This window comes from Salvia hispanica, chromosome 6 (genome assembly GCF_029641045.1).
Source record: "Salvia hispanica isolate PSC_SH4W2 chromosome 6, Shi_PSC_v1, whole genome shotgun sequence".
Taxonomy (NCBI): domain Eukaryota; kingdom Viridiplantae; phylum Streptophyta; class Magnoliopsida; order Lamiales; family Lamiaceae; genus Salvia; species Salvia hispanica.
Genome location: NC_142697.1, coordinates 44520683 through 44542737, shown reverse-complemented (window position 1 = coordinate 44542737; position 22055 = coordinate 44520683). Strand labels below are relative to the sequence as shown.

Sequence of the window (22055 nt, the reverse complement as noted above, 5' to 3'; positions counted from 1 at the left end):
AGGTTATCCACACTTATATAGAGAAGCTAGGAACATCAGCAAGCCGATGTGGAACAAGGATTTGGAGAATTTAACAAAATAGATTAGTATTTTGTATACGAAAGAAGTAGTAGTATTTTTTTATTTATTCAGATAAATATAAAATAAATTCAAAATCAATATTCTGTGCTGGGCTGAGCCATCCAATAAGAAGCGGCCCAGTAAAAAGGTAGCCCATTTGAAGAAGATGTGGAAATTTTTGAAAACTGATGTTTCGATTCCCATTTTTCATTTTCAGAAACAATTTTTAAAATGTTAAATTATTTGGTTTTAACATTTTCATTGGCTCCGGTGGTCCATGAATCACTCACAACTTCCACCACTACAGAAAACCACCAGTAACCGCCGTGCTCCACCACCTCCCTCTCCTATTTCAGAAACTCTCAACCACCACTATGATTACACCACGCCAAAACTCCACAGATTAACATTAACCTCTGCAAAATTTTGTTGATCAAAAAATGGCTTCTCCTATGGTTTTCTGCTTCTCCACTCTGCTCCTACTAATCATCTCCGCCGCGGCGGACGAGTTCAAGGTCGGTGGCGACGAGGGCTGGCGCGAGCCCACTGTCGCCAACGAGACCGGCATGTACAAAAAGTGGGCCGAAACCTTGAGATTCCATGTCCAAGATTCTCTACGTAAGTAGATGCTACATTTGATGAAATATGTTACGATGCTACTTCTAATCTTGTTTGGAAAAATCATGTAAGGTTTTGTGTACAAGAATGATTCGGTTATGGTGGTGGAGAAATCGGGATACTACCACTGCAACTCGAGCAAGCCGGCCTCGGTTTTCAAGGACGGGAACACGGTGATCGGTCTCGAGCGAACCGGGCCGGCGTATTTCGCGAGCGGAGATCCGGGCCACTGCAAGAACGGGCAGAGGTTGCTCGTGGAGGTCGTGACGCTGCACCCGATTTCCGGGTCGTCGCCCCGGGCACCGTCCCCGTCTGGAGCTGTGGGGTCCACATCGGTTGTGGCTCAACTGGTTTTGCTCTATCTTCTTGTTGTTGCTGCTGCTTCTAGTCATGTTTAAGTTGGTAGTATTAATCTGGTGAATTAGTGTTTTTGGAAAATGTGTTTATTTAACTTGTTTGTTGTAATTGTGTTTTGAATATTTGATATGTGTTTTTTCGTTATTGATGGTTTTGTGCTGTTTGAGTTTGTTTTAATTGCCTTATTACTATCATCTAGTTTCCGAAAAATGGATTTGAAGTTATATATTTAAAAGTATATTGGTATCTAGTATCACGAAACTTTCAAAAAGTTGAATTTTTCTCACGAACTTTAAAATTGGCAAATAATATCACGAACTTTACCCCGTGTTTGTTTTTCCTACGAATAAAAAAATTCCCACAAATAATATTATGATAAGGATTTTTTTTCGTAATTTCTCGACAATAATTTTGAAAGCTTCAAGTTTTTCAATCTTTGAAGATAGTTTTTCTTGAAGCACACCCTCCAAAATTGTTCTTCAATCTATTAAAATAACATGAATTTTTTCATTCGTGGGAAAAACAAACCCGGGATAAAGTGCGTTATATTATTTGCCAGTTTTAAAGTTCGTGGAAAAAACACAACTTTTTGAAAGTTCCGTGATATTAGATGTCAATATCCCTACTTTAAATTAGGCATACTTAGCATGAAATTCGATGTTTTGAGTCATGAATTCACGAATGATTAAACAAACATTATTAGCAACACTATAAAGTGTATCAATATATGCAAAATCATAGGAAACAAAAAACTGAAAAAAATAAATAAGAAAATAAGAGCATAATTCAAAAGCATTGATATATTTTATTTTGCCTTTTCTTTAGGAAAATCCTCTGTTTATAAAAATGCAGTAGATGAAGAATTCTTCGCCAAAATTTCTTATATCGGAGTATAGTTTTAATAAAGATGAAATGAGAACAAAAAACTCAAATTTCTGGAAAATCAAAACAAGATTGAATAAGCTAAAAACACAGCAGAAAAAAAATCCTAAAATGGAAAAATGAGCAAATTACAGAGATTCAGAAAACTCATTCGATGAATTCGCCTCTTCAATCTTCTTTCTCCTATTCAACTCTTCTTCGTACTTCCTCAATCTCTCCTCCCACATCTCCTACGCAAACACAAATTGATGCAATTTCAACACAGATATACCAGAATTACTGATGGATCGAGAGCGAGGAGAATCGGAAACGGAAGAAACAAACCTTGTACTTGAGCTCAGCGCGGTGCATAAAATAGAATCCGGCAATTCCACCGACTAGAGTGCCTGAGATAATCCTAAAATAGCCCCATATCGAAGCATTCATCGCCTCCTTCTCCGATCGGACTTAGCAGATCTACGATTTTCCGAAGGTGCGCTGAGAAATCGAACGGATTAACAAATCTCGCCGGGAATCCGCGGCGGAGAAGGCGAATTTGTGTACGAAATCGCCGATGAGAATTGGGGATACGACTGTGGTTCGATTCAATGTTTTGATTTTTCTGTGGTTTTTTTGTTGCTGAAATTGGGCCTTTCTAATGGGCTCAAGTTATACATAAATTATATTGGGCCTTTAATATTAGCCCATTAGATCGAGTAAAAATCAATTTAATTAATGCTATCATAAATGGGAAAAAACCTTCATCGATTATGCTTAATTTTTTAATGATAATTATGTACAAGTGTGGCACGAAATTAATTCGATTGGGTATATTTTCAATAGGCGACGAATATTACTCTCTCCGTCCCACTATAAGAGTCCCGATTTATCATTTTTGGGTGTCCCACTTTAGGAGTCCTGGTTAAAATATTCCACAAATGGTATTAGACCTCACATTCCACTAACATTTTTCCACTCACATTTTATTATAAAACTAATATAAAAAAGCAGGACCCACGTTCCACTATTTTTTTTCACCAACTTTCCTTTACATTTCTTAATACCTGTGTCAAACTCAACCGGGACTCCTAAAATGGGACGAAGGGAGTATAGTATAATGAAGAAATAAGGATTACTATAAACACAATAATAGAAGAAGAGAGTTTAAACGTTAAATCAATCAGAGAATTTGTCCTATTAATCTAGAAATTCTATGTCTAATTAGACTAACTAGGAGATTTATTGGACATCACTAGAAAGTTAAAAAAAAAAAAGAAAAAAAAAGGAGAATGATTCTAAATAAGAAATAGTTGCTTGTGTATTTGAGTCTTTTCAAGAAATCATGATTATTATAATTAATTGGTTCTTAATGATAATTACACTCTAACTAATGGACGTGAGCTAAGTTATTGATAGTCTTTTAATACATTTGACAAGAAAACTTTGTGTAGTCATTTCTTAAGCCACGTGAACATGCTCCAAAGTTTCAATTTTTTTTCAATTATCTCATCCTCGTATCAAGGTTGTTCTCAACGACATTATTTTAGGGAAAATAACTATTTTTCTTTCTTTCTTCTCTTATTTTGTGAAACAATTTTGTTTATAGTGTTACTGAAAGATGCAATTTATTAAGGGTTTATTATGAAAGTAATCAATTTTTTCGTATTTATTGGCTATTATCTTATTTTATAAATCACATATATAGAGAATAGAGAGCAATTCTGATACGAGTCTTTAGTTGTTAAATTTGTTGAGTTATTTTAGGGATTATCATATCTTTTTTGTATCCAAATATATTATAAATATGTGTGAAGTCTTCCACAATATTGATTCAATGAATACATTATTTTGGCAAAGTTCCATGTGTGATACGTTGAATCATAAATTCCATATGTCACCGGCTGCCCGACGGAATCTCTCTGCGCACAGCCGGAAACGTATATCTGATCTGTAGTCGTTGTCCGACGGGTTGGAACCCGCGCACAGCCGCCCAGATCCTTAACCCCGCCGACCCTCACGGATGCCGGGTTCTGTTATCTTGTTATTTTTGTTATTTTCTGTTTAATCGGTTCGTTAGGAATTTAGATTCGTATCAACTATTAATTGGGATATGGAAGATACGTGATCGTAACAAATTCATATTGGGTTGAATCATAAACATCGTACTTAAGAGCCTAAAAAATAAACTATTGGACAAATTAAATTTTATATAAACTCTTCGTGGCCTATATAATCTATGCATAGAGTAGACCAATTACAACATTTTGATATTTGTATCATACTTTATATAATATAAAGTAATGTATTGATTGATTAAAATGTCACGTACGAGCGTTACATCATATACCAACTAATTTCCATATTTAATTTAACAGAATGAGTGACGCATGCATGCATGCGAAAAAACAAATCTTAATCAGTTTTCCTTCCAGAAATGGTGTTAGATTAAAATTGTCAATTTTGAGCGACAACGATGATTAGATCTTTTGGAAAATGAAAATTATTATTTTTAATTCGATATTTGAGTTAGGTCAAAAATATCTCAATCTTCAATTAATTTCAAAAGTTTACTTATTCCCTCAAGTCAATTTCTTGAACCATCGGCCGAATTGTCGTATTAATACTATCTTATTAAACTTTAGCCTTGTATCCAATTTCTTGCAATTATAGTATTTTACTCCTTTAAATCAAATTAAAATATAATGAGAAATTAATGTATCAAAATAACGTCGTCTTATTAATTAATTGAATATAACAAACAACGAAAAAGTTCTACTTTTTTGCGTATATATAATCAATCTAATACATTATTTAATGTTAATTTTATTTTAATTCCGCGTGTGTTGAGGGGTCATCAATTGATTTTTTTTAACTACCAAATCAAATTAGAGGACTAATTTACGTACAAACCTGATTGTTGAACAAATCAAAATAATGATACAAAAGATTATAAGCAAATCATGAGCTGTTATTTACTATCAACTATGACTAATTATAATTTGACAGCTAATTAAACTTCAACTATAATACGACTTTTTCTAATCATTTTGCTACCACATGTATATATAAATATTTTTTGTTTTATGATTTAGATGGGTATAATTTATTCAAAATATTAAAATAATTTTATGTTGTCGGTTAGTCAAACAACATGAATTGAAAATAATTTGTGTTGCTCGTGGATGCAAAAAGTTAGGAGTCTAGATTCTTTATTTGTTACAATTCAATAACTTGCAAATCCTTGCAATTAGAAATGACTAAGTCATCACCAAACTAATACTAAATTGAATTGTCATTAGCCACAGTTATTGGTTGGAATTAATTAGATTTTAGAATTTTAATAATTGGTCAAAAGTAAAATGGCCATGCATTACTTCATCCGAGTTTGGTTGGTGATGTAAATTAGGGGTTAATACTTAATAGTGTTCCATTTAATTAATTGATAATTAATTAAATCGTTTTAACCTTAATTTTCTACATACCCTTCAAAATTAAATAATTTGATTATGTTTTGTATAGTTGCTACTTCATCATGAATTGGTTTGGAGCGATTTATTAATAAATCAATTTTATCATCAAATATATAATTAAATAACTGATTTATTCTTATGTATTTTAATTATTAGGTCAACGCCAAGATTTTTTCATGCAAATTATTGTTGAAATCCCAAGATATATCCCATATGATACGATGTATCTCCAGTCTGGAATTATTTATTAGAACGTGATTCAGGTTTGGACTTTTATTTTACTCAATTTAATATTTTCGTGTTTATTGAGGATTGTAAATATTTTATTTTATGTCAATACATTGACATTCCTCACCTTGACCCTATTTGTTTGATATCAAAAGCTTACAAATCGATTGAATTTAGGAATGGTTGTAATTGCAACAAATCAAGACTGGCCATCGTATATTAATAATATTTGTTTACTCATAAAACAAATAATTTAAAATGTTTATTTACCACGTGCCTATATATTTTTCTTAAACATTTACTCTACCTAAAGTTGGCCAATATTTAAACCATAACTTTTCTCAAACATTTACTCTACCTAAAGTTGGCCAATATTTAAACCATAACTTTTCTCAAACATGGAGAGAAATTGAAAAACCAGGCTTTCCTATTCCAAAACTTATCATTTTGCATTATTAATGAACTTATATATATCCAACCAAATTTATATTCCATTTTCGGATTTTGCATATCTTTTTTTTTTTTTTGTTTTGTTTTTTTATTTGTTTTTTGTTTCAGAGCTTGAAATAGGATATGATATTTGTAGTATCTTCTGTCGTTTGTATGAAAATGATGAATACTATTAGTAGTGGCATGATGACAAAGCCAAATATTTAAAGTTGGGACCTCAAGAAATCATTTCATAGTTTATTTAACGAACAACTTATTTTTCTTATGATTTCTCAAAATTAACCTTTAAAAAGGAAAAGCCAATATATAGAAATAAATTAGCCATATGATTAAAGTTTTCACATATATGAAACAAATTCATAACTCTCATATTTAACTAATTATATTTTTTTTATATAATCACAGTTTTAACTTAAAATTTCTAAAATAATTTAAATTGTTAAAATAATCTAAAATAATTTCTAAAAAACCAAGAAGTAATACCTAGCTGTATTATATGGGTTCATAAAATGTAAAATTCAAATCTCAATGTTCTCCTAGCTTGGGTCAAAAAAGTAAAAGTGGATAATAACTCGTGCATTATTTTATGAGGATGAAAGGGAAAATAAAAATTGAGTTTTTTTAATAGTACTAGTATGATGTTAACAACCTAATACCCAAAAAAAGAAATAATTGTAACTTTCAAATTGGTCTCAATTGTGGAATGTCCCTCGAAAGCTTATTGCCAGCATTTTTAGAACGATTGATTGATAGGTGGACGAATGAGCTATTCGCAATTTTAAAGCACATTTAATTCATCAATTATTTATTTATTTATTTCAATATCTCTAATCTCTATCAAGCAAAAGAATATTCTTAAATATAGAGCTTCTTACCTTATAGTAATATACTCCCTCCGTCCCCGATTAGGAGTCACACTTTGACCGAGCACAAGTTTTAAGAAATGTAAATAAAAGTTGGTTGAAAAAGTTAGTGGAATGTGAGACCCATTTTTTATATTGGTTTTATAATAAAATGTGAGTGAATTGAGTTAGTGGAACGTGAGACCTACTTATTATTTATGGTAAAAATGAAGTGTGACTCTTAATTAATAACGAACCAAAATGGAAAAAGTGTGATTATTAATCGGGGACTGAGGGAGTATTAGAATTCTAAATAAGCTATTCAGATTTCAGCTCAGTTTGTCAGTGTCATTAAATTTTTTCATTGGTGTATTGTTATTCTTTTCGAATTAAGCCAATACCATTTCTTGATAAAAGTAACTGAATTTACTATGAGTCTATAACAACTTTCTAAAAAATAGATCACTTTTTTATAACAAAAAAAAAATCTACTCCAACTATCGTGCATTTTTCAACAACAATAATTACAATACGCGCATGTCCCCATTGATAAATTCGACTCATAAAATATTTAGATATTAGGAATTTCTTTTCAACAAGTATGCAAAAAAATAAAAGTAATTATACAACACTATAAAAAGGAAAAAAAATCAAAGCAAGAACAACAATCACAGGGATGAAAGGGATCGGAGAGAGATCTTTTTTGACATAAAATTAATCCCTCTAAAACAATCAATTAGCCTTTTTAAATGCAATTAAGTAAACTTAATTTGATTATAACAAGTGTCAAATGAGAAGGGGAACAAAAAGAAGGATTAGTGGGAAAATTATAGGAGTAACAGAAAGGTGAGTGAATATGATCTAATTAGTCTACATTTCATATTTTTGTCTAAAATAACATTTATTTAGTTGTGTTATAACTTAATCATAACTGCAATTGCAAATATAAAATAATTATTGGGAAAATGAATATAAAGGTGAGTGATCATTATTATGCCAACGAAAAAATGTTATATATACTATCTTATCATTAATATGTTACTCCATATACTATTATCTTAGAGCATATTAATATTTTATTTAGGGGTAAAACTAAAATTTCAAATTATCAAATTTGCAAAAAAAGCCGGACGTTACCGATTACTGGTCTCCGAGTATGTTTAGGTGCTCGGAATATTTTAAAATTTGATGCTTGTGCATCTGATGACGTTTTACCTGGCACAATTTCGTGTTAAAAAGTTCTTCACGTCGTGCACTCAGAAAGTATCCAATCGAAAAAAATCTAACGAGACTAGTACAGAGTACACGCCGTGCTTGGGCATATACCCTTTTCTGATTAATTATATGCTCGATGAAGACTACTTCTTTCATTGTCACGAGGAGGTAAATAATGTGAATTGCCCTATAATGAGAGAATTGTAGAAGTGTCTATTTCACCAATAATGTTGACAAATAAACGAAATGTTTACGTGGCGGCAATTTGGAAACGTCAATAATCATCCATCATTAGTCCTACAAATATTATCTTCAAAAAAATAGACATCTTAGAAATGACAATTCATTATTTATATCTTTACCACTAACCTTTTCTTTTGTTTTTTAAAATTATTTTACATCATTGAGGGATCTAGCTGTCAAGGTTAACTTCCAAAATTTACATTAATTTGGTTGAATTTTCTATGAAATTCAATTAGAATAATGCGGTAGTGATATTAATTAAAGGAAAAGATGTCGATCATACGAGGATAATAAATAAACAATATTATCTACGAGATCCTTTTATGTACTAAGAATTTTCTGAAACGACAAAAAGTAATTTCTATTTAGCATATACTATTCAAATATTTTATAGTATGATTAAACTCACTGCAAATAAAAACTACATTAAAGAAAATATCCTAACAAAGAATTAAATGTTTGCTTGCATCTTTTATTTCAATATTGTTGCGAAAAGTGCATCACTTTCTAAAAGTTAAATTTGTTTATGCACGATATTATATGATTATAGACTATGTAATTAATTCGTGTTAAAGAGTAGATAAGGTAATTACCGGTTCAACAATCATCATCCCTCATTTTCCAACTTCAAAAAGAAGTTGCCAAATTTGTATAACTAAAAATCATTAACATTAACATTTTGCTTATGAATCTTGATAAATCAATTTTTTTTCCTAACCTTAAAAGTGCATTATAATTTAAGCTAAAAAAAGAATAAGACTACTAACTGTTTCTGTTAAAAAAAAAAGAACTATGTAAACCAACCAAATAAATATGGAGTACTACATTCTTAGTACTATTAGTACTCCTTCTATCCTATTAGAAATGAAACATTTTTCTTTTTGGTCTGTCCCATTAAAAATTAAACGTTTCTAAAAATGGAAACAATACTCTCTCTACTTTTTCTTCTCTCTCTTCATTAACTCACAAAATAACACTACATAAAATCTTGTGTCGAAAAACAAATATTGCATATTTAATAGGACGGAGGGAGTATTTGTTAAAAATAGAGAAAAAGAGGTATACACTCATATAGACAAAATGAACAAGTAAATACTAATCCACTCGAAACTAGAAAAATTAAGAAAAGTAATGAAAAAAGATCGAAAAATGAGTAATATATATAAACAATATAGAAATTTTGATAGTAATAAAAAACAAGAATGTACAAGTACCAAACACACCTACTAAATTTAGCAAGTCCACTTGAGATTCTCATAGCTGACTGAGATCAAACTCCCGCCGCCGCCGCCGCCGCCGCCGCCGCCAATTTCGTCGTAGAAATACTCATAAAAACTCCTATCCAACTCCCACCACGGCGGCTGCAGCCACCCCTCCGCCGAGTCAACCACCGCCAACTCGCCCCCCGACTCGGTCGACTCGTCCAAACTCGGCAACTCAATGATCTCCCCCAGCTCCTCCGCGTCCGACCCCTCGCCGCCGGCGGACGTCGCCGTCGACGACGACGGCGACGGCAGTGCCCCGGCGAGGCCCTCCATCGCCGCCGCCTTGGCCGCCGCGGCCTGGACGTCGCGGGGCGAGAGCGAGTCGGGCCGCGGCAGCGACTCGGTGAGCTGGGGGAAGTTGAGGATCGCCGAGTCGCCCTTGATGCACGCGGCCGCCACGTCGTGGGCCCGCGCCGCCATCTCGGCCGTGGGATAAGTCCCGAGCCAAATGCGGGACTTCTTCCGCGGCTGGCGGATCTCGGAGACCCACTTCCCCCAGCTCCGCATTCTCACCCCTCTGTAAACTGGGTGCTTGTTTCCGCTCCTCTTCTTTCTCTCGCCTGACTCGTGAGTCGACTCGGCCGGCTCAGCCATTTATTTATTTTGATAGGGTGGGAATATTCTTGATAGTTGTGAGGAATGGAGAAATTTATATAGTGAGGGAAAATTAAAAAGAGTGTTAGTTGAGGTGTGATTAAGGTCTAAATTTGGGAAACATGATTGAAAAACAAACAAATTAGAGAGACAAAAGAAAAAATTAAGTGAACGTTGGAATGTGAAAACGATGGGCCAAAGCGCTTAATTTTGAGAAAAAATTATGCCCCTTTCTATAGTAATAGAGTCATTTTGCCTTTTTGATACATTCCATAGTAATAGAGTCATTTCCATTTTTAGTACTCCCTCCGTTTCGCTATAGTTGATGCGAAACTTTTCGGCACGGAGTTTTAGAAAAGAATATTGGGTATGTTAAATAAGTAGATAAAAAAGTAAGAGAGAAGAAAAGGTAGAGAGAATAAAGTATAAACTGAATAAAGTAGAGAGAATAAAGTAAGAAAGAGAAAAATGTTAGTACCATTTATAAAAATGACTCAACTGTGAATAAACTTTCCGAAATAGAAAAATGACTCAACTATGAAGAAACGGAGGGAGTAAAAGTAAACACATTTTTCCACACCTACTTTACTTACTCTTACTTTTCTCTCTCTTCATCTCTCTACCTTTTTTATTTTCCATTTTATTCTCCTTTTACTTAACTCACCACCTAACACAATTTTTCTTAATTTTCGTGTCGAAAATAAACGTCTCAATTATTACCTCTGTCCCTGAAAATTTGATACAGTTTACTATTTTGGTCCGTCCCTGAAAATTTGATACACTTCACTTTTATCATTTTGGTAGTGGACCCCATATTCCACTAACTCATTCATACTCACATTTTATTATAAAACTAATACTTTAAAAGTAGGACCCACATCCCACCAACTTTTTCAACTCATTTTTCATTACATTTCTTAAAACTCGTGTCGGGTCAAAGTGTAGCAAATTTTGAGGGACCGGGGTAGTACTAATTACTATGGTGCAACGGAGGGAGTATAAGGTTGCACGCACACACACATGGAGAGAGAGATAGAAGTGTGACATCTTAATTGCATCACACATTTGTGCATTTTTACTTTTGAAGAGTTTATGGATAATGATTTAGTATTTAAATAGAAATACTATATTGATGTATGCAATTGGTACACTTTGACCAATCAATTTGTTCCATATATTAACTGCACGCGGCAAGTTTTGCTATTTTTTTTTATTGAAATTGTCTTTTTGTTCAATTTGCCAAATATTACATGTTATTCTTATGATTGCTGGTTTGCACATAAGAAGACATATACATACCACCATATCCCATATATATTTAGTGCAGTGTATCCAGAAATTTGATCATGGGGCTAACAAGTAAAATTTCTTACTATTCTATTGTCAATATATATGGGGTATTTTTCATAGCCATCATTAACACTTGCAATATTGACAATGAGAGACAATGGGAGAGGTGAATAATGAAAAAATAATTTAAAAAATAGGTGAGGAGCTAGAAATACATATGGTGGTTATCGGTAGAAAGTAACTCTGACGTCAAAAAACCAGTAATAGCACCGTACATAATAAGTTGTGTGAGTGAAAGAGAATAAAATATAGGTACGAACTAATAAATAGAGTGACGCGAGAGTGATAATTAAAGAAACAAAGGTATTGTCCAACACGAAGGAAAGTACTAATAACATGGAGATCGAACTAATTCTGGTTCACAAAAATAGGAAAAGGCAACTTAAAAAGAGGACTTTATCTAATAAATGAATTTAATTACACGTTTATGAGAACTAATTTGTGTAGTTAAATAGTAATGATATTAGATTGGATAAATATTATGTGAAAGAAACAAATCATATTGGTTTGGTAGGGCGGTGTAAATAAAATTAGTAATGTTCAATGTAAAAGTAATAAAATAAATCAAATTCTTTTTTTACCCACTAAGAATAATGAAAATTGGAGTTAGTGGAGTATCCAATACCACGTAACGTCATATGTCCGTTGAGGGGTCAATTTCAATAACACCACAATTGTTTATAAATATATGTTAGTATTCAAATTCTTGTGTTTGAATATGAATTATTTCTTCCCCCAATTTTTTTTCTTGAATTGACACTTTTTAGCTCCTTCTATACGTTTTTTCAACTTTTCAATCCAAATACTCTCCACATCAAGCAACAGGGGTATAAATAAAAAAATTAGTTAAAATACCTAACTTACTTACAAAATACAACAAATAGTAAACAGGGCATGGAGCTGGTTGAAATGAGTAATAATTTCATAATTTTAGGAAGATGTGTACATTATAGGATTGAAATTGATGCATTTTGTCATTTTCTATTAATGCAGTGGATTTTATGCACGTATTATAAATTAAACTATTTTTATTGTTATTTTTACATTGGTTATATATACTTATGACTTAAATTAATGAAATGTACTCCCTCCGTCTCGGATAATTTGTTCCAGTATTCCATTTCGGTCCGTCCCACATTATTTGTCCCACTTCACTTTTACTATTTTTGGCAGTGGAATCCATATTCCACTAACTCATTCCTACTCACATTTTATTACTCCCTCCGTCCCGGATAATTCGGGTCACTTTGACCGGGCACGAATTTTAAGAATTGTAATGAAAAGTGGATTGAAAAAGTTAGTGGAATGTGGGTCCTACCTTTATATATTAGTTTTATAATAAAATGTGAGTATGAATTAGTTAGTGGAATATGGGGTCCACTACTAAAAATGATAAAAGTGAAGTGAGACAAATTATTTAGGACGGACCGAAATGGAAAACTGGGACGAATTATCTGGGACGGAGAGAGTATAAAACTAATACTTTAAAAGTAAGACTCACACCCCACCAACTTTTTTAACTCACTTTCCAATAGATTTCTTAAAAATTATGCCGGGTCAAAGTGTTTCTCAAATTATTTGGAACGGATGGAGTACTAATTAATTATACTACCTAGTTATAGGTAGCATATCACTATTTATTAGATTTCAGCCGGCAATGTCAGAAAGGTCAACGACACAACTCAAATATAAAATTCATAAAAACAGAGCAAAAAATTTTAGGACAAAAGTATATTCTCAACTCTCTATAAAGACAATCACAACAACAAAAATATTCTCAATAATTATATATGCACTTCTTATTATCAACATTGGCACTACTTTATTTAATTGTGAAAGTTTCACTAGCCATTGGTGCTAATGTGCTACGCTCAAATTACTTTAGTGTACTGTTGGAGATGTTTTAACAATCTAGGTTGAATTGTGAAATTTAGCGATGCAATTTTATCGAGAAGAGAACGGTACCTCGAAATTGTTTAAAATTTGTTATACATGACTTGCCAAACGCCTCGAGATATCGATCTCAGCTTCTCGGTGGAAGAGTGCTTGCCATCCTACAAAGTTTGATGGGCAAAAAAATTAATTTACAAAGAGGAAATAAAATATGACAGTCCAAGTACATTGCTAAATTTATTGCTATGATAGGTCAAAGGGATAAATAATGATTTCTTTGTCACGACGAAAATATGTTACTACTAATAGGTAAAATGATAATATGTCCAAAAATGCATTAAATAAAACTGCAGTGAACTCAGAGTTGGATTTAGGTTAATAAGTTCCTCCACTTAGTAAAGTTTATTTATAACTTTAATCGCTTCATTATGTTATTGTTAGCCCAATTCCTTAACTAATTTGCCCCTAATTAATTCAGTGCCCATTATTCTTCAAATTTATTGTGAGAATTGCTAAATACCTTAAAGCATTACCAACCCCACCAATTAAATTTTTTTTATTTAGAGAAATAGAAACTCGGGATTTTATTGTCTTACTAACTCTACCAACAAAGTCTATACACAATGAAAGATGTTCAAAATTAACAAAAACACCAAGAAAACACGACAACAAAAACAATGCATCACACAATCGAGGCACGGCATAACGACCAGCATGATCGTGAAGAGCATACATAAGCCGGGGAGACGAGTCAAGCCATATTATCTCTGCTTTTGAAAGAACTGTTCAGCTTGGTTTGGTCCGACCTATATCACCCTTAAGATCGTTCTGTTTAGAAGATTGAATTTTCGAGCACCGCCTTCTAAGTGTGCATGTGTATAGTAAAATCATCATTGCTAAAATTTTCAAGATTAAAAACTCTTGTTGTTCTTATATAAATCATCATGCAAAAATTCTCACAACCAATTAAATTCAAGAAATCTTGAAATCAAAATTAAGAAAATTTAATCTCCATAACAACTTTTTCTGCCTCCACTCTTATTTAATATTGCAAAGACCTATCTATATATATCAATTTTCATTGAAAGTGTGTCTCCCGCATTATTGGTAGTACCTTCACACTCGCTTTAAATGGATGTACTTTATCCTATTGTGAGCCGCGTGTCTTTTGAGAAAGTAACATCCATATACAATATAAAACCTACTATTTCCATTAATTTTCCTTGTCACTCATAAAATAGTTAGCATATTTTATGTCACAGCACAAATCATGCTATTTATTACATGGAGTAATTTATACTCCATCAATGGATTAATGAAACAAAATTTGTGAGGATATAGTGTAAAGATAGTCGTGGGCTTGCTTTTGACCAACTTCTCTTTTTTACATCACTAAACCCAAAATCAATGTCTAAATTTAAGCATTGCTTTTTTTTATAGTTTAGCCCGAATCATACAATTACATGGAGTAATTTATACTACTTCCTCCGTCCCATAAAGATTGTCCCACTTTGACCGAGCGCGAGTTTTAAGAAATGTAATGAAAAGTGAATTGAAAAAGTTAGTGCAATGTGGATCCTACTTTTATATATTAGTTTTATAATAAAATATGAGTAGGAATGAGTTAGTGGAATATGGAGTCCACTACCTAAAATAGTAAAAAATGAAATGAGACAAATTTTGTGGGACGTACCGAAATGGAAAAATGGGACAATCTTTGTGGGACGGAGGGAGTACTTACTATCAATAGATCAAGGAAACAAAATTTGAAAGATCGGACATAGTGTAAAGATCGCCGTCGGCTTGCTTTTGACCAACTTTTTTTAACATCACTAAATCCAAAATCAATCTCTAAGTTTAGGCATTGCACTTTTAATATTTTAGCCCGAATCATATTTTAGTTCATGCCTAATTATGAGGAAATAACTCATTCATTTAATCTCTCTTATTTCCGAGCTTCAGCTCTTAGGTGCGATAGTAGAGCTTTCATGGTGTCATATAGTAGAACTTTGAAGACTAACTATTGATTAAGTTTTTCGACGATATTCATGGACGACGGACGATAGAGTCGGTTGATCCTCGATCTCACTTGGATATCTCCCTAGCACCTCATGACATCGAGATCTCATTGACTATTGAACTTTTGATAGCTAGCATACATCGTTATGATGTTGGAACATTATCATAAACTAATGTTTTATGAAACTAAGAACTTTTTTCTTTTAGGTTATCATTCATGGAAAAAACCTAAATTATATTGTACCAAAAATAATCTTTATTTATCATCTATTTCCATAAATTGGGCCTTGTAAAGAATTGGGCTTATATTCAACAACAGATTTGTTGGGCTTAGTGGTGACAAAGATTCTTACCTCATTCAATTCCAGTGGCTAAACCAAATTGAAGGAGTAGAGAAAGAGGGCTTATCGACGAGAATTCTTCACCTAAGAAACAATTGAAATTTTCACAAATGAGTGCAGGTAATTGATGATTCATGTTAGGGTTTATCTGAAATTGTTAATGTTTGAACAAAAGTTATTACCCTAACTTTGTATAGACCTCAAAAGAATTGTGTATTGTCAATGTGGAACTAGCAAAAGATTGATTTTTTTTCCCTTTCTTGTTAAATTGCTATTGTTTTGATGATTCCCTTTTGGTAGTTAGGATGATTTCTAGGTTGATCTAATCCAAAAAAAAAACTGAATCTTGCATAGATTGTTATGTTATTTCATCAGTTTCATAATTAGATATGGATGAACTCAATTGGGAAATGTTGATGCCCTGAAAAAAACTGAAACTTGCATAGATTGATCTAATCCCCCCCCCAAAAAAACTGAAACTTGCATAGATTGTTATGTTATTTCATCAGTTTCATAATTAGATATGGATGAACTGAATTGGGAAATGTTGAGGCTCTGTAAAAAGGCAGCTTTTCGATGGAATAATCGATTATCGATGTTTGTTGTTGTAGGAGGAGCATTTGGTGGAAACAGAGGAGCAAGACCTGTGCCACCAGAAAAGGGTGTTTTCCCTTTGGATCATATGCATTTATGTGATCTGGTACATGTGTAGAATTGTGTAAGCTGTTTTAGGCTTGATTCATTTGAAGAAGCTTTGTTAACTATGGTTTGTTTGAGGTTGATTGGTGTAGGAAAAGAAAGACTATATCAACTGCCTCAAGTTTGAGGGCCATAAATCTGAAAAATGCAGACACTTCTCTTAGAAGTATCTCGAGTGTCGTATGAAATCTGAAAAATGCAGACACTTTTATTTTTATTATTTTATTTACACAAGATGCTACTAAATATTTATTTACGAAACAAGCTTTACGTAATAAAATATATTTGGTCTTATTCAAAATAAAATCTAGAGTACTTTGCAATTTAAATAAGGTACCCTTTGTTCAAATAATCTATCATACAACACATCAATCTCACTACATAATTAGCTACACGTTATTGAAATGGAGTAATGAAAATGATTCTCACGAAAATGAACAGCATTTTTATTTGAAAAAGAATTGTAGAAGAAAATGTACCATTCTTCAATTAAGCTCCAAAACGCTTCCAGTATTTGTCCAGCAAATTTATCCGTTCCCCTGTGCTGCGTGATGATCCTCCTATTTACTAAGGAACAAAAAAGGCATATAACCTGCGTCGATCTCTGAAAATTTGGAGGTGAAACCGTTAAACAACCTCGGAGAAATATTCTGATATTTGAAGCTTGAATTCGAACCTTTTTCCCAAAAACATATGATCTTGACGCTTCTAGGTTCGGTATAATGGACTGGACTGAAGATATTTCGAATTCACCTTCGAATAAATCTGATCGGAGCTGCAAATACTCCCTCCGTCCACGAATAGGAGTCCCGTTTTTCTATTTTAGTCCGTCCACGAATAAGAGTCCCGGTTCACTTTTACCATAAATGATACTAGGGTCCCACCTCCACCTAACTCCTTTCACTCACGTATCATTTAAAACTAATATATACAAGTGGGACCCCTATTCCACTAACTTTCTTCCACCAATTTTTCTTAACATTTCTTAAAACCCGTGCCGTAAACAAATGGGACTCTTATTCATGGACGGAGGGAGTATATGCTTAAGATGGAGGCTTCGCGATTTGCTGGTACAAACATGTTTGTGGGAAACAGCGTCTACCGAGATGGGCCGCGATAATTTAAAACGGGCTAACTTTTTTCATAAATGGGCTACCAAATACTCCCTCCGTCTCATAAAAGTTGAGTCGTATTCCTTTTTAGTCCGTCCCAACAAAGTTGAGTCATTTTCTTTTTTAACTAAAGACAAAACATCTAATCATTCTTATTTTATTCCATCATTTACTTTACTCTCTCTTATCTTTCCTACTTTTTTCATCTCTTCTATTTATTTAATATAAATTTTTAATTTCCGTGCCCAAAAATTTTGTCTCAACTTTTATGGGACGGAGGGAGTACAATAATACACTATTGCATCGAGATAAGGCATCATTATCTGACCGTAACGGGCCAACCAAATAAATGAATTTATATATAAAAAAGAAAATTGATGAATTTCTTTATAGAAAAAAAATAATTTTAAATTGATGGCATCAATAATCCAGATAATGGATTGATTTCCACCTTACAAGCAAACCAAGACAAGAAAATATAATAGAAAAATACTTCTTCAGATTGTGTTAGTAACTAAGCTGGTGATAATGGCGGATGCTGTGATTTCTATTGTTGTGGAGAGAATTGCAACTATCATTCAAGATCAGATTCGGTCTGAAGTCAATTTGGTGAGAGGCGTTGAGAAGGAGCTTCTACGTCTTTCAGACAAGTTAAGGACTATCACAAATGTGTTGGATGATGCAGAAAAGAGAGGAGTGAAGGATCAAAGTGTCAAAAGTTGGTTGAAGAAGCTCGAAAACACAGCTTATGAGATGGACGACATTTTGGATGAATGGAACTACTCTCTTCTCAAACATAAGATAGAAGCTTCTGCTGAGCCTGAGCCCGAGCCTAAGAAAATGGTATGTTGCTCCTTCATCTCATCTTCATGTTTATGTTTCAAGAAGGTTTCAGTTCGCCGTGATACCGCCCTGAAAATAGAAAATGTGAAAGTCAAACTGGATCAGATTTTAAAGGAGAAAAATGATTTTGAATTTGTCACTTCTCTGCCTCCAACTGATCCCGTGCCCAATTCTTGGCGAGTTCAATCCACATCTTTTATTGAATTTGAGAAAGTTTGTGGGTTAGACATAGAGATGAATAAGGATGATATAGTGGAAAAAGTACTTAGTGCTGATACCCAAATTCTTTCTATAGTTGGGACAGGGGGAATTGGAAAAACAACTCTCGCTCAACTTGTTTACAATGATGATCAAGTGGAGAGTTGTTTTGAATTAAGAATATGGATTTGTGTTTCTAATCCATTTGATTTGGTTGCCATTGCTAAAGGAATTATAGGGAGTGTGAAAAAAGAGATTATTCCTTTAGGCATTAACCAATTGGAATTGGTACTAGAAAAACTCGGAGATTGTATTTCAGGAAAGAAGTTTCTTCTCATTCTTGATGACGTTTGGACAGAGAAATACGATGAGTGGGGACCCCTGAAAATCAATCTTAGGAAAGGTGCAGTGGGTAGTAAAATTCTGGTAACAACAAGAAAAGAGACTACGGCTAAGATGATGGGTACCTTAGATAATGATATTTATCGCCCAAAACAGCTTACTGATGAAGAATGTTGGTCATTATTGCGTTGGATATCCCTCTCAGGAAGGGATGGGGAGGAATTGGAAGAATTTGAGAGTGTTGGCAAGAAAATAGCTACTAAGTGTAGTGGCTTGCCTCTTGCTGCAAATGTCTTGGGAAGACTTTTGCAATTCAAATATGATTTGCAAGAGTGGGAAGATGTAGAGAAGAGTGAAATATGGCAATTGGAAAATGTGGAAGTGGATCTTTTTCCTCATTTAGTTCTAAGCTACAATGATTTGTCCCCACCTCTTAAGCGTTGCTTTTCATATTGTGCCATCTATCCTAAAGATCACGAAATTCGTGCGGATAGACTAATAGAAGAGTGGATGGCTTTAGGCTATTTGGGATCTGTTAGTGGAAACGGTGAAGTGGAACTCAAAGGGCGAAGGTACTTGAACAATTTAGCAATGCGTTCTTTGTTTCAAGACTGTGTGAAGATTGATGAACAAATAGTACGTTGCAAAATGCATGATATAGTACATGATTTTGCTGTATTTCTTAGGAAGAATGATAACAAAGATGAGGTTGCTAAAATGAGAAAGGAAAGTTGTCGAGTTTGTGATCCTCTTTTAGTTTCTCAAGCTAAAGAGTATCGTAGATTATTTTTGGACAACAGAAGACAGGTTGGTCTTTGTGATTGCATATCAAGTGTTAGGGTGTTCGGATTGGCATGGGGTTTCCATGATCCTCTTCTGCAAGGAATGGAAAAGTTGATTCACGTCAGACGGTTGGAATTGAGTGGTAATGTGTTGAAGGATGAAGACCTCAAAAATATATGCAAGCTTTATTTCTTACAAATTCTATTGTTATCAAGATGCTCCTTAAGAAATATTCCTGGAGAAATTGGAGATTTGGTACACTTGAGAAACCTTGACTTAAGTTGGAATATGTTCATGGATTTGCCAGAGAGTATTTGTAGACTGGTTGAATTGCAAACCTTGAATCTCAAATCCTGCGACGAGCTCTACAAACTGCCAGAAGGGATCCATATGCTTGAGAACCTCCAACACCTTTTTATTGATCGTGCTCATGCAAGTCAAGGTCGGTTGGTTCAAGGAGTAGCTCAGTTAAGTGGTATCCGCACTTTTGGTGATTTAAGTTATTACGGGATTGAGAACACGTTCAGAGTAGCAAGGGATGCTAACAAGTTTGAACTGTTGAAAAACTTAAACCTTCTTACTGGAACTCTAAGATTGGAAATTTTCTTCGACACCATACCTGATGTGGAAGAGTTGGCTAGGACTGCAGGAGAAGCAGAACTAAGGAAGAAGATACACGTTCACTCACTGCGTATACTATTTCTCTCTAAGTGTCAATGGGAATATGATTCTGGTCAGGAGGAGAATTCCAGGCTCTCGCTGGAGTTAATAGAAGCTTTGCAGCCCCATCCGAAGCTAAGTAATCTCGTAATTATGGGATACGCTGGCTATGCACTTCCGTGTTGGATGTCATCGCCCCTCAACTTTGTAAAACATATTCATCTGCATCATCATCTTCACTTGTCGTCATTGACGCCTATGGGAAAACTACCTTTGTTGGAAGATCTCATATTGGAGAGCCTGAATAAAATGGAATTTTTGGGAAGGGAGTTTTTGGGAATAGTAGCTTCATCAAGTAACCATGTTGTTGTCTTTCCTAAACTCAAGGAATTGGCATTTGATTCATTAATTTGTTGGGAGGAGTGGGAGGACATAACGGTGGAAGAAGAAGAATCTGCTGCCATCTCCATCATGCCATGTCTCATTCACTTGACTATCTATTCGTGTGAGAGTTTGAAGAAGCTGCCGCATCGCTTCCTGCATAAGGTCTCCTCGTCTTTGCTATTGTTGGATATTTCTGGTTCAACAAAGCTGCTAAAAACATACGGAGAGGACAACGAAGGTTCACCTAGGAGATCCATATTTCAGCATAATCCACAACTTGAACTTCGTCACCAATACGATGGTCCAAGTATGTCTTTCCGGTGGTAAGTTGTTTATGGGGTTGTGACATGTATTTTTCTTTTTTAATCCTTTTTTCTTTCTTTTTGCATGATGATTGTAATAGTATATATTATTAACTGTATTTGTGCTTACAATATTCGAATATAAAAAAAATCGATCGCATACATGTAAGTCATTACTGATGTTTTTTCACAAAATGATGTTGTTTAAGATTTTAACTCATCGAAAATTATTTGGTCGTCTAAGCAGCAGTCCAACTTTATAGCCTTTAATTAAATCCCATTTCATATTATGAACATTTTATCTTCAACTTAAAGTATTTGATATTACAAGCATGGGCATTTTACCTTTCTATCCAAATCAAAAGATTAAATGGTTAATACTACTAAATAAAAAAATTTCTTGTTTTTTAAAAACCTCAAATGTTTACATCACTTTGAAGTTTTGATCATATCACACAAACAGAGTCAAATATGATATGATGCGCAATTTTTCTTTCTCGTCTTTGGATTTTGTGATTTGGAATTCTCATATTACTAAATTACTACTAGTATATCCCTTCCTCCTTGGACCTTGGTGAGAGTGAAAGGGAATATGATACCTGGGAAAAATTTCATACGAGAACCCTTCTCATCGTGAGAACATTTTCAGCTCTTGGATTGCGAAGATCTGCAGTGAACTTTGTTTGATTGATAATTTGTTCTTTTTTCGGGTTGAAAGAGAAAACTAGCATAAGGCATACTAGTTTCCTTCATATTGTTGTGTAGGCGTCATTTTCAATTCTAAATCCATTTGACATAAGACAATTTCCATAAATGTAATAAGATATGTTACACCCTACTGCAATAGACATTTGACATTGTAGATTCTCCGTCTTAATTTTCTCGAATACGCACAGTGATTAGACATAATGAAGACGTAAATACAA

At 33.7% G+C, this 22055-nt stretch overlaps 3 protein-coding genes, 2 long non-coding RNA genes and 1 pseudogene across 6 annotated transcripts; 3 read left to right on the top strand and 3 right to left on the bottom strand.

The window, feature by feature from the left end:
• Positions 1-429: 429 nt before the first annotated feature.
• On the top strand, positions 430-1212 carry LOC125203534 (early nodulin-like protein 7). Its single transcript, XM_048101900.2, has 2 exons — positions 430-678; positions 751-1212. Exons 1-2 carry the CDS (start codon positions 501-503, stop codon positions 1074-1076), a joined length of 504 nt encoding a protein of 167 aa, XP_047957857.2. The 5' UTR covers positions 430-500; the 3' UTR covers positions 1077-1212.
• A 675-nt stretch (positions 1213-1887) lies between these two features.
• Positions 1888-2529, bottom strand: LOC148923878 (uncharacterized). Its single transcript, XR_016132585.1, has 2 exons — positions 2242-2529; positions 1888-2147 (listed from the first exon to the last, which is right to left on the bottom strand). It is a non-coding gene; the product is annotated as an uncharacterized LOC148923878 (long non-coding RNA).
• Positions 2530-9390: 6861 nt separating this feature from the next.
• Positions 9391-10324, bottom strand: LOC125208261 (ethylene-responsive transcription factor ERF043-like). The gene has a single exon (XM_048107844.2). It carries the CDS (start codon positions 10201-10203, stop codon positions 9577-9579), a length of 627 nt encoding a protein of 208 aa, XP_047963801.2. The 5' UTR covers positions 10204-10324; the 3' UTR covers positions 9391-9576.
• A 5469-nt stretch (positions 10325-15793) lies between these two features.
• Positions 15794-16750, top strand: LOC125203414 (cytochrome c oxidase assembly protein cox19, mitochondrial-like; annotated as a pseudogene). Its single transcript, XR_016132898.1, has 3 exons — positions 15794-15926; positions 16418-16506; positions 16598-16750. The product of XR_016132898.1 is annotated as a cytochrome c oxidase assembly protein cox19, mitochondrial-like (transcript).
• Positions 16751-16806: 56 nt separating this feature from the next.
• On the bottom strand, positions 16807-17242 carry LOC148923877 (uncharacterized). The gene is made up of 2 exons (XR_016132469.1): positions 17182-17242; positions 16807-17109 (listed from the first exon to the last, which is right to left on the bottom strand). It is a non-coding gene; the product is annotated as an uncharacterized LOC148923877 (long non-coding RNA).
• Positions 17243-18052: 810 nt separating this feature from the next.
• Positions 18053-21305, top strand: LOC125208610 (putative disease resistance protein RGA3). The gene has a single exon (XM_048108261.2). The coding sequence runs from the start codon at positions 18146-18148 to the stop codon at positions 21152-21154; it is 3009 nt and encodes a 1002-aa protein (XP_047964218.2). The 5' UTR covers positions 18053-18145; the 3' UTR covers positions 21155-21305.
• Positions 21306-22055: the final 750 nt, after the last annotated feature.